Here is a 13349-nt window from a genome sequence, read left to right as displayed (position 1 = left end):
AATATAATCAGAGTGGAAATGATATAAAAAATAAGTCATTTGCTAATTATAACGAGGGTTATAAATGACTAATATAATTAATACTTTTTCTCCCCTGAGTGAACCTTTCTCCTTTTCAGCATATCTCATCGACAAGATTTCCGACTATTCCTCCACTGGTAAACTATAGCAGTCTATTCCATTCATAGTCCCTCTTCACAATACCTTGCTCTTCAATTCTGATATACCTACTGATCTCATCAAGTAAATTATTACCGAAGCAACTGAAATCTCTGATACCTATTTTCATTGCGGTGATTCTATTACTGAGGGGACAGGTCCCGATCGAGGAATCACTTACTTTTGCCAAAGAATCAGAGGCGCTCAAGCAAAAACAAATTGCGTGTGTCAAATAATTGACAGCGCGTAATACTCTCTCCCGAGTTTGAAAAAAAAATATCTTAATTTTTCCTTCCTTCATAACTTATATATATTTCTAACGAATCACATTCCTATATATTTTATGATAAAGTTTTCGTCATGAATTTGTCAAATTTTACTTCATTCTAAATTCTCTCCCTTAGTTTTTTAAGTTTATTTTAAGGCTTGAATGAGTAACGCTGTGTCAAACATTTCCGTTTGTGCTCAACAGAATTTTGCAGCGAAAATGAGAGGTAACCGGGTGTGAAAAATCAACAATTCTGCCCCGAAATTGAAAACAATTCTGGTTGATAATTTAAAATAGGGGAGAATAGAGATAATTCATCATTTATCGCTGATGGTGTCGTAAAATTATGATAAGATGAATGGTATTTCAATGAAATATTCAAAACGTTGTTAACAAAAATCCAATGAAGGAAAGTGCAAATGTTCCCAATATTCTTCTCTCTTCACACCCCTTCGGGGTTAGAAAGTGAAAACCCTGCCGGTTTTCCTTTAATATGCACATTCGATGTTAAATTGATTTTTCTACTGCCCGGTTACAGCTCCAATTGCGATCAAATTTGTTGAGAATCAACTAATTTAACATCATGGTTGAATGAAAGCAATTAAGCTTGTGCGAAAGATCCATAGAGAAAATATCATCCGCCTTGACCGGGATTCGAACCCGGATCCCCCGATTTCCGGTCGATTGCTTTAGCCAGTTAAGCTACCGAGGCGTCATTCTTCCCTGTGGATATTTGTGGACACTACCGGACAAGGTGTAACTGTGTCCACAAAATTCCACAGGGATGGATGACGCTTCGATAGCTTAACTGGCAAAAGCACTCGACCGGAAATCGGGGGATCCGGGTTCAAATCCCGGCCAAGGCGGATGATTTATTCTCAGTGGATCTTTCGCACGATTGTGCATTGCGGGTGACTCCCGTAATAGTTATCACCGCGGCTAGTCCCGGTATGCTTTAACCCAATTAAGCTTGCCTGAATTAAATGTTTGACATGGCCTATTTATGAGAGAGTGCACCCATTGATTTGTTTATTTATAATTAAATGTTGTGTTGAAGAACGCCCTCCAACGACCGAGAGCTAATATCGGTCGAGAGGTTGAGCGTTCAGTCGCTGACCGCTGCAAATAAGTATTCAAAGAAAAGAAAAAAGAAAGAGACTGGGGCGCTGCAACGCTCTCTGTGAAAAAAAAGAGCGACAGAGAGGTGAAAAAAATGGATAAAAAGAGAGCAAATGTTTTTCCATTGGATTGGTGACCAAGGCCCTTGGCGCGCGCTTAACTCTCCCTCTCAGCCAACCCAGCCGCTCGCTCCGCTACACGCAGCGCCAGCATCATCCCGTCCCACCGCCGCTGCGCGCCACGCTCACACACACGCAGAGAGAGAGAGAGGGGAGGGGGATTGAAATGGTCCAATCAGGCGGAAGAGGCGTCTAAAGGTGGCGCCCACGAGTGCGACGTCGGGGCGAGGGAGGGGAGGGGCGAGTCCATTCATTGAAGGAGCATTCTCGCTTCCGGAAGAAATGCTTGGGATCGGCTCCGCAGAAAAGATAGAACGCTGAAGTCAACCCTTAACCGGTGACGTGCTGTCTGAGACACCGCTGCGTTTCTAAAATTATGAATATTTCCAAAATTGCTATTTCAAAATATCTATAATCCCCGTGAGCGTCATAATGTTGTATAATAAGGACATATCACTCTTAAAATTTAACGTTATTACCATTTATTTCTGAAAATTTGCAACTGAATTTGAGTAACGGTCTGTGATACCTCGCGCCACTAAATTGGAAAAACCGATAAACATAATGCTGGTGGAAATGATCCAAAAAGTTGTTAAAAACAATTCCTAGTGATTTTTCAAAATATTAATAATAAGTAATAATTTGCAAGGAAGGATATTTAGTTTCATAACTTGGATAATTAAGTACTTAAATAAAAAATTACCATAATATAAATAATAACTCAAGTGTTTTGATATCAGTTTTTTGATCCTGTTTCAAGTAACAATTATTACTGAAAAAATTGATTCATATTAGGAATGAATAATATCAAATATAAGTTTTATAATAGTTGTGAAGTCAAATAAACATTAAACTAAACAATAAAAATGACTTTGCAACATTTTATGAAGTTTTGTTTTATTGCGGTCTCCCAGACCGCACGTCACTGGTAGTGTATCGAATATTTCACGTCACTGGTTAACGGTTAAGGCATTTGTATGACTTTCTGCCGAAGCTTCACAGGGTCGTGTAATATATCGTTTCACTCATTGTTTATTTAACTACCACAACGAATCATTAAATATTAATTGTTTAAACGAAAACATTCAGCTTCTGCGGTTCAAAGAGTGAAGGAGAACTCGCGAAAAACTATGAAATTGGTATCATAGTCCAAATTATAAAGATATACCGTCCAAAATCACTCGCTTTCATACGTTTTAAAATCAAGATCAATAATCAGTAATCAATCATTAGTGAGCAGATCTGTTAAGCAGTTTGCACAAAGCGTTGATAAAGATAACGATTTTCAAAGAATGGACGAGCGGCTTGCGCATTTCTTCTCCGTCTAAGAACTTTTCCTCGTCGACTCCATTACGAAAGAAATATCCATTTCAGGGGAAATCTTGCCTCTCTCATAATCCTACTTCTCCCTCTCTCTCTCTGTATATTCTCTCACGATGTAACTCGACTTGAACCTCAAGTGCAATGACGTGAAGGAAGCCTAAAATACGTCACGAGTACGTGGCGAATGCTTAAACGTTGAAATGCCAAATTAGGTTGCAAAGCAACCATCACGCACTGAACACGCGAGAGAAAAAGTCTTGAAATGGAGACCTTTGACCGTGAATGGAAGCATTCACTACCAACTCCATTAATTCCACCAATTCGTCGAAGCCCTCCATGAACAATTAGGCTCTCGACTGTGCAGCACAAGGATGTCAAACTTTCTTCTTTAGGGAAAATAAATCTAATGTTTAAAATGATGGCTATGTTAAATTCATGCATGAACGGATGAAAACAAAGAATTTAAACCCATCCGTTCTCGATTGAATACAGAACTTGGCAAGGAAATAAATAAGCTTCTATCATTCGATCATGGTGGAATACTGTTTTCAATTTGACATTTCTAAAGTTTAAATTATTACTTATAATTTTAGGAGTAGAATATAATTAAAGTAATGCATCTTACAGTCAGTGCTGGCACACCACGTGATACTCGGTATATGCCCGACGATTGGTGACCTTAGCTGATCACTTCTTCATGAAGGTTCTGAAGAAGGCACCACTGAGAGCAGGGAAACGTTGGGCACAAAATCAGAATAAAATCCGCAACACACCCGAAAGTGATGAATATAGATACCTAACGGTGAACATTTCAATTGAGTGTTTTTTAGTTCGTTCATTTGATAACGATCGGTGCAAGCGCTCGTGAAGATCCATTATTCAATTGCTTAAATGTTGAAGCTTCCTCGAATGATCACAACCCCAAGTCGAATTACCAAACCTTAAGTTTTGTTGTGAATTCGCAAATTCTGTATTCATAAGAGAGATACCATGTTTCGCAAAGTGAGGTTGCTTTGAACCACACTTAAGAGGACTTATCACTCACACTCCACCGGTCTTCCGTCGCGATGCAATACTTGTTCAAAACTTACTCTTTCACCTAAACTTTTATGTGGTAAAATAAACTTATTGTTAGTGTACTCCCAACGGGAAAACTTTTATCCGACCGAGGATTCGACTGCTCAGTAATCATTTTTCGAAATCGATGCGCAGTCGAAATCTAGGTTGAAAATAAAATTAACTAAAAGGGAATATATGAGGCTAATTTTTCGTCTTGCTTGTGATTGCACACGACGAAGTTACTCCCGCATCAATTCATTTAACCCATTGGTGCATAGAGTTATTTTTATCAAATATTCATTTCAAAAGTAATTATTCCGGTTAATAAGATTCATTTTAACTTATTTCTGCAATTCTTAATTTTTTAAATCGATAATAATAAATAATCGATAATAAATAATACAGCCCTTCCAATACATCGGACGGTCAGTTTTCAGTGCTGATTACAAATTCAAAATAGTACGGAAAAACTTGATAATACAGAAAATAAAAAGATCGTCCTTTAGAGGAAAAATGAGATACAAGTTATCAACATATTGAGCAAAATACTACAGTAAAAAATAATTTACGTACCCCGTACGGGTGACTGAAAATTCTTTCAATGCCATGTCTCACACAAATGCTTCTCAAGTTGATAAATTCAATGAGTCAACTAAAATATTAGCGCAGCGGTGAAGACAGACATCCTTAATTGAACTTAATATAGCATCAAAATGTAGCGCAAGTCAATTAGAGCCCAGAAAAAAATTAAATACGTGCGTCCTATATATCGGACACTGTGCACTAATGGGTTAACGATTGTGTAAGTTTGAAGCAACCAATTCGTGCGGAAATGGAGACGCGATCTGTTCGTTGGGAGTGATGGGTCCTCGACGAGAAGGTGTTTGTGGAGGGAGCAGTAGATGGCGTTGCGCATCCGAGGGTCGGAGTGAGGGCATTGATTGGCCGAGGGCCTTGGTCACCACAGAGCAAGCAGCCGCTGCCACAGCCACCGCCGCCGCGGGGTGAGGCGCCGACGAGGTCATTTCTTAGCTCGCCTTTCACACCGCTCTGACCCCCACCGCCCCAACAGAATGCCCCTTGGGACGGACACCACAGCTCCCCACCCCTAACCCCACCCGCTCCACCTACCCCCACACACGAATCACACACTCCCGAGCACGGACAGATCAGACACGAGTGGCCCAACTATGGTGGGGAAAGGAACGCCGACATTTAAAACTGCTTGTCTACATCTACATAATACCCTACGAGCCACCTATAGGGTGTTTGGCAGGGGGTGATCAATCACCAGCATGCAGCATGCAATGGATTCCCAAATGCACACCACACGGTCCAAAAAGCGTCACATATGCTGTTAGAAATAATAATAAAATTAAGAAACATGCACTAAGTTTTACATAGGTTAGTAGGCTGCCCTTTCGGAATTGGATATAGGAAACATTTGTCATCATTTAAAACTACTTATCTACATCTACATCTACATAATACCCTGCGAGCCACCTCTAGGGTGTTTGTCAGGGAGTGACAATTCACCAACATGCAGCTAGAAGGAGGACCGCCACATGCACACCGCACGGTCATAGAAATATTACGCATTCTGGCAAAATATACCTACATGGTTATTCATAAAAATAAACTTGCTTATGGTTAGTAATTCCTAGAACAAATATATGCAAGGTTAGAACTATGAAAAAAAAATGAGTGGCCTAGCGATCCTAGCGAGCGACGCCATTAATCCTTTAAATTGAGACAACGTTGCTATCCTTAATAGTACGAGGGAAGAATGACATTTTATATCTCTCTGTTTTGCGGTGAGATTTAAAATGTCATTCTTCCCTCGTACTGTTAAGGATAGTAACCTTGTCTCAATTGAATTGCAGTTTTCAGCAGATAAGCAGTCTTATGCAGCAACGAAACTCACTCCGGGTGAACCGGAGTTGGAACCCCTTATTCGCCAATTGGCGGTTTGGCGGCGGTTTCTAGAACTATTTTCTGGATAGGTTTCTTCCTTGTGATTTACTCGGGATATGAAGGTAATTTTAAAGCTTCATATCCCGCGCGTTATGGTTACTTCATTTTTTCAACAAATCCCGGATATATTATGGAAGTGACTCATTTATAAAACGTTCGAACATGGCTTCGATGGAATCTATAGATTATGAGAAGAATTTGGATGAATGATTTTTGAAAGAGGTGAAATATTCTACCATATATTTCGCATTGTTGCTTGTACACGGTCAGATGTATGTGTTAGATTAGTGTATGAGAGGTTTCATTTTCATTTTTCTGTAAAATTATAAATTTCTTACTAATTATTTCTTTTTGCTGTAAGTACAAATAAAATTCTGCATTTAAATTGTATTTTTGCAGTAATTTTACACATTTTTCAAAAGGTTTATCGCGCGCCGACCAGGGTGTCCAACTACGGTCGCGCCCTCACTCCACACAGCCCTTACACCGCTCAAAAATATTTTCCATCGGCCATTCATTCTAATGGGAAAATATTCCCATAGACCTGAAACAGGGCCGCAAACCTTTGGCTTCTCAGGCCACTGTGCCCACCAAGACATTATCAGGGATTTCTAGTTTCCCACGTTCTCTAAAATTTATTCGTATTAAGAAAAAATGAAACTAAGAAAAAATTGGCATGGAAAATGAGGAACTTGGATAGCCAAGTGGCCTGAGTAAAAGGTTGTTTAGCCAGTGGTCCGAATTCCTTGTCCCAGGCAGAGGGAATTTTCATGCGATGGCAATTAACAGTCATTTCTACCGGCGTTCACGCGGTACGTATTCAACAAATGGTTCACACAAATGAAGGAATCATTAATCAATGACAACAATTAGATTATCATAAGCGAGACCTAATACAGATTTACAAGAGACATGGCCTTATAAAATAAACACCTATACTACAATTAGCGTAAGACTAGTGTTAATTACTTATGGCAAAACAAGACCTATTCTGCGAACAAAGTGAAAAATCAGTCACCAACAGTTATCAAGGTCGTTTTACACGGTACACGGAAATGCGCAATCTGACGTGCGTGCGAAGGCGCAATTAAAATTGCGTCGTGTAAAGCGGTAAATTGCTAGAACACATGCGAGAATGCGTGGATGCGAGACGGCAAAATAGCCCCTGTTCTGATTTCGTTCATGCATTCGCACAATTCCACGCCATTTTAGAAATTAATGCAGCTCTAATCTGCGCAATTCAGTGCCCCGTGTAAAACGGCCTCCACACACCGTATCCCAAGCAAGAAATCAAGGGTAGAGGATGATATTGACAGGAAAACACTCAGAACTGTTACACTTGAAATTGTCTAAATAAAAGCTTTGCAGTAATCCGAAATTCAAGCGCACACACTGAACATTTTTGTCTTCTCAGATGTCAAATTAAGAAACTGAAAATGGCCATTTATGCTTGCACACTTTCACCAGCAATAATAATAATAATAATAAACGTCTTTATTGGGCGAGATTCGGACTAGGTAGTCCCATATTCCATCTAACCCCTCGTTAAACATGAAATATATGCAGTTAAATACATTGTCAAGTTGCTTATGAAATTACATCTACATAATACCCTGCGATCCACCTCTAGGGTGCTTGGCAGAGGGTGATCAATCACCAGCATGCAGCATGCAATTCGACTCCCTTACATGCAGAGAAATCACATAAAAAGAAATAGAAGTTCCGTTTTCAATTAACAAATAAAATTATAAATTAACAAAGTCACCATTTACCAAGTGTAAAAAGATGTTAGTGAACGTAGGAAAAACATAAGGATATTTACTCTCGTCCTTATTGGAAAAAACCCACTGGAGGAAAACGCCCACACAGACCCATCTCGGGAAGCACTCACGACCAAGTCCGTCTCATTGGCGAACAATCACTGCACATCCCTCCCTGCCCCCATCCCCCCAGCCAACCCACCCGTGTTGACGAGGCACAGAGGGTCCTATTCCCCAAATGAGGCCCTCTGGGCCCCGCCAAGTCCTCTTACTTTGCCCGCATCTCCAATCTGTCACTCCCTCAACACCCAAATACAAAGGAAAGGAGTACGATGGTACCTCGATACAGGCAAATATCGAGAGACGTCGCACTCTGAATGAAGTGATACAAGAAAAAAAATCATCATCACCAGTCTATGAACCCCCTCTGACCCCACTGAAAAATGTCCGCACAGGTCACAGCGGTGTGAACCAGCTAGGAGGCGTGTTCGTCAGCGGCCGACCCCTCCCGGATTCTACGCGACAGAAAATAGTCGAGCTCGCACATTCCGGCGCGAGGCCGTGTGATATCTCTCGCATTCTTCAGGTATCCAACGGATGCGTGTCCAAAATATTAGGCAGGTAAGGAAGAACACCGTACATTTAACCAAAACATTTGTGAATGTATATTATCCAAAACCCTAAAATAATAATGTCGTAATCATGTGAAAACGGTATGAATGTGGAAGAAGCACCACGAGGGATGGGAGGGCCCATCTACCCGCCCCCCCAACCTCCCCCCGCCGCTCGTGTGCGGCCATTCGTCGCACTGTCATGTTGGCATCATTGGTGAACGGGTTGCATAGTTTTAACCCTTAACCGGTGACGTGCGGTCTGAGAGACCGCTGCGTTTCTAAAATTATGAATATTTTCAAAATTGCTATTTCAAAATATCTATAATCCTCGGAAGCGTCTTAATTTTGTGTAATAAGGACATGGCACTCTTAAAATTCAACGTTCTTATTATTTATTTCTGAAAATTTGCAACTGAATTTGAGTAGCGGTCTGTGAGACATCACGTCACTAAATAGGGAAATCCAATAAACGTAATGCTGGTGGAAATGAATCATAAAATTGTTAAAAACAATACCTAGTGATTTTTCAAGAATAATAGTAATTAATAATTTGCAAGGAAGCATTTCTAGTTGCATAACGTGGATAATTAAGTATTTAATTACGAAAAGTCCGATAATAATAGCAACTCAAATGTTTTTTATGTCAGTTTTTTAATCCTCTTTCGAATAACAATTTTTACTGAAAAAGTTGGCTCACATTGGGAATGCATAATATTAAATATAAGGTTTATAATAGTTGAGAAGTCTAAGAAACATTAAACTAAGAAATAGAAATGACTTTGCAACGTTTTACGAATTTTCGTTTTATTGCGGTCTCACAGACCGCACGTCACTGGCAGTGTAACAAGAATTGCACGTCACTGGTTTAGGGTTAATCACTATCGTTAGTCGCCCTCAACGCTGCCGTAAAAATCAATCTTACTGAATAATGGCGGAGAAATCACTTCCCTCCTTCACTGTCTTTGCTAACCACTCGGCATTTTTTATATAATAACTTTATTCAGCGATAGAAGTAATCGAAACCGTGGCGGGTTTGGCTTGGGGATTTTTTTCACGACCAAAATTTCGACGAGTAACTTCAGCATCGTCATTAACATCGAATGAAATGTGAGTTTTAATGGATGTGTGAGTGTCGCAAACGTTGGCTATGCAAGTAAAAGGTTTCAGGAGAGCGCATTTATAGAAGGGATGTAATTATGGGAGGGTTTTACCTATTTATTCAGAGGGTACTGAGCTCTCTGCGGATACGAAAAGACTAACCCGGCGCCAAACCCGAAAATAATTTATCTCCGGTTTTTTTTTTAACTCTGCTCCACGTGTACTTTTGTTGTGACATTGCGGCGGTGAGCAGTTGAGTAACCTTTGCTGTGTAGGCTCACCTAGCTTGCCCTTTCATTATCAGATCGTGCAAGTTACACAACTCGCAAGTTTTTGTTGCCGAAATGGCGTCACGACACGGGCGCGCGTGTGATCAGCTGCGGCGAAGGGAAGAAGAGTGAATTTCTCACCACCTCCCGTCTCTCGTGATGTCCACATTTGACTCCTGCATCCTTCCCCGTTGATTAAGTACCTACCTAATATTATTGAGATGAACCAAAATAAAAGTAGTGGTATGTGATCAAGATCTCACGCCCAGCATTTAGTGTCGGCTGTAGAAACATTCTTCCGGTGGCGGTATATTCTCTTCGTACCCCGGAGCATTCTCTCCTAAAATCTCCCCAAAAAATATTTCTGGAAAAAATATTTGTTGGGCAGACCTAATTACCTTTTAAAATATATTTCCTGAAAAAGCAGTTAGCGGTAATCTTTGCAAGCTGGATGAAGTGCCTGCTGGAATGACTTGTGTCTTGAACTGTTCTTGTGGCATGCCGTGTTGTAGATCCCTAGACTTTCCCACCATTGATAATCTGGTTGGATGGGGTGATTGTGTAGAGAAAGGAGAAGTAATTTTAGCGATTTGCTTCTAAGCTGAGCAGACAAAACTCTATCATTAACCATGGTTGGGCTACGAAAACAGGGGTTGCCGAACACAGCATCTGCGTCGTAGCAATTTTACCACGATAAATAAATTAATTGGGAAGGTGGTATCGATAAAATTTATAAAGGCTGTAAATATCAAAGAGTATTCTGTCCATTTATAAAGTTTCTATCTTCCCTTTCCAACAGGCTTCACCTTCTATTTACCTGATTGATAAGATAGAAATAATTAATAACAGTCATTCTCATCTAAGCCTATTTAACAAGAGCCATCCAATGAAATAGCATGCATAAACTAATGCTAAGCGAGCACAGAGACTACTTTGAGAAAAGCAACATTTTCCTGGGAGTTAGGTTACTGGAAACCACTGGAAAGATATTAGGGTCCAAAGCTGCCGAATGAGGCAAGTTTTAACCACAATTAAACTCAGTGAAATTGTGTTCCAAGAAAATATTGAGGTCAGAATTCACTATTGCTTCCAGTTTCTTACATAGTTCTCTCAGTTTTACTATAGGTAGAAAATAATTTCGACCTGAAATGACAAAAATAAATATTGCACAACGTAGCAAAAACAATTCCCATTCAATGAATGGACTATCAAAGAATATCAAGTACAATCAGGGTGACAACCCCATAGCTTCCAAAAACCACCACTTGCTTATTTTTTTATTATTATAGAAATAAAGAAGTGACAACAATTGTCAAAACCCTCTCCGCGAAATAGTGAATTAAATAAAGACCAAAACCTTGATAAAAATGTAAATTTTATCATTAATACCTTAGGTATAGAAGGATCAACAACTTTGCTATTTCCACATAGGTTGTAATTTATTGACACCGACCATGGTTTCGTTACAGAGTAACATTATCAAGGTAAAAAATGCAAGTAAATTGACAGTATATATTGCAGAATTTGCTACATATACTGTCGATTTACCTGCATTTTTTACCTTGATAATGTTCCTCTGTAACGAAACCATGGTCAGTGTCAATAAATTACTATGTGGAAATAGCAAAGTTGTTGATCCTTCTATTCCTGCGATTATGGATTTCCACCAAGTTACGCCCGCTACGATTAATTATATTAATGCCTTAATTTTTAACCTCCAAAACGTAAAAATTAACCGTAATCTTTGGACCTAGGGTAACATAGTCCGTGAAATCTCAAGTAATCTTGATGCCTACGAACAATGCTTAAAACCAGTCCCGGCTTGATAGAGTTGAAAGCGATTCTTTCCTCCTTGGATAAGCTGATGCAGTGGTCCCTTTGAAGCGGCGATATCACTGGAATGGGAGCAGCCGGCGATGAAGGCTGGGGATTGAGACCTCCACAGCCGCCGCCGCTTCCAGGAGGATGTCGTTTGCGAAAAGCCCGAGTCATGAGGCCGATCCCGACAAGACGACGACGACGGTGGAGGCGAATTTAGGGAATGGAGTGGCTTCGTCATCATATTCCGATCGTCTCATCGATCTGCATGCACGCGAGGACGGGAGCTTATGAAGAAGGGGAGGGAAGGGTCATTCGGTTGGATGGTCGCAACGGCGAAGTGAGTCGCTAAACTCATCAGAGGCCAGGACAATTGCTTAATAAAAGAAGTTGATAGTCGGTGAATTCACTTTGTAGAAGTTACGCATCGTAATGATAAAAGGCACTTTCCTCACTGGTTTAATACTTAGCAATCGGTTTCGACTTAATATACGTCATAGGAAAGAGCGGTTTCATTGAACTAAGATCAATTCACACGCCGTAACCTAGTCATACATCGTTAGATTAATTTAGTGGGTTCGAATACCGGATGTAACGTACTCTCGTCTCGGCGATCCAACGGGATAGTTGATTAGTGAGAGTAAAGTTTAGTCCAAACTAAGTTAGGGGACTAAGAATAGAGTAGTTTCCTTCATCAGAGAAAACGAAAGGCATTGATTGCGATTCGTTACCCAACATTAGTGTATTAAAAATATACAATAGGGTAGTTTCCTTCATCAAAGAAAACGAAAGGCATTGATTGCGATTCGTTACCCACCATTAGTGTATTCATAATACACAAGTTATTTGGTTTTTGAAATACCGGTTTAGACGAATGGCAAGGGTCAAATTTTATCCTCATTTGAAAAAGGCCAGATTGGCGCCCATGCGATTCCACTCCGCATGACGTCACAGGGACCTAGTTTCTACACGAGAGGATAGGAGTTATGCATCGTCTGAGGTTACCAATGCAAGCATGAGGCACAGAGCTCAGGGAAACATGTCTTAATAATCACCTATTAAAACTGCCTATGGTCGGAAAGTTTTCTTCGTTTGATAAGGTATTAATAAACCTTTTTTAAGCCAAGCGCTACCGCTCAGCAAGGTACTCAGCTATCCGCTAGCATCCTGCGACGTATCAGAGCTAAGCCTCGCCTCAAGGTCACCTCACCGGGCGGGAGGGGGAACCAGAAATACGACGTACGGAGATATTTCCCGACATTCATACTTAAGCGTCGCGTTTTCGCGCGCTTGAAAATTTTTACTATTCATTTAATCGCGAAAAATAGATGTTGTCATTTAAAAATCTAAAAGCGCGAAATATGTACTCCAGGAGTAATAATCTTTCGATTAAGGCAATAAAAAAAAAATAGGAAACCACCCTATTATTTGGTTTAAGAATTCCCAGTTTAGACGAATGGCAATGGTCAATTTTAACCACATTTGAAAAAAGGCCAGATTGACGCCCATGCGATGCCACTCCACGTGACGTCACAGGGACCTAGTTTCTATACGAGTAGATTGGAGTTTTAAATCGCCTGAGATTACCAATGCATTCATGAGGTACAGACTTCAGGAAAACATGTCTTTATAATCACCAAAACATGTCTTTTAAAACTGCCAAAGGTCGGAAAGTTTCCTTCGTTTGATAAGGTATTAATAATCCTTATTTAAGCCAAGCGCTACTTGCTAGCAGGGTACTCTGCTACCTTCTAGCAGTCTGCATCGCA

General features: G+C 40.2%; 1 protein-coding gene across 1 annotated transcript in view; it reads left to right on the top strand.

Annotated features, from left to right (window-relative positions):
• The window catches only part of LOC124163062 (paired box protein Pax-6-like), a 290095-nt gene that overhangs the window by 128037 nt on the left and 148709 nt on the right, over nucleotides 1-13349 (top strand). The window contains exons 3-4 of the mRNA XM_046539848.1: nucleotides 120-158; nucleotides 8237-8402. Of these exons, the coding sequence (XP_046395804.1) occupies nucleotides 120-158; nucleotides 8237-8402 (205 nt within the window). The remainder of the gene's footprint in view (nucleotides 1-119; nucleotides 159-8236; nucleotides 8403-13349) is intronic.

Source organism: Ischnura elegans, chromosome 7, assembly GCF_921293095.1.
Source record: "Ischnura elegans chromosome 7, ioIscEleg1.1, whole genome shotgun sequence".
NCBI classification, from domain to species: domain Eukaryota; kingdom Metazoa; phylum Arthropoda; class Insecta; order Odonata; family Coenagrionidae; genus Ischnura; species Ischnura elegans.
The sequence above is the reverse complement of the archived record's forward strand: the minus strand, read 5'-3'. Positions and strand labels throughout refer to the sequence as shown.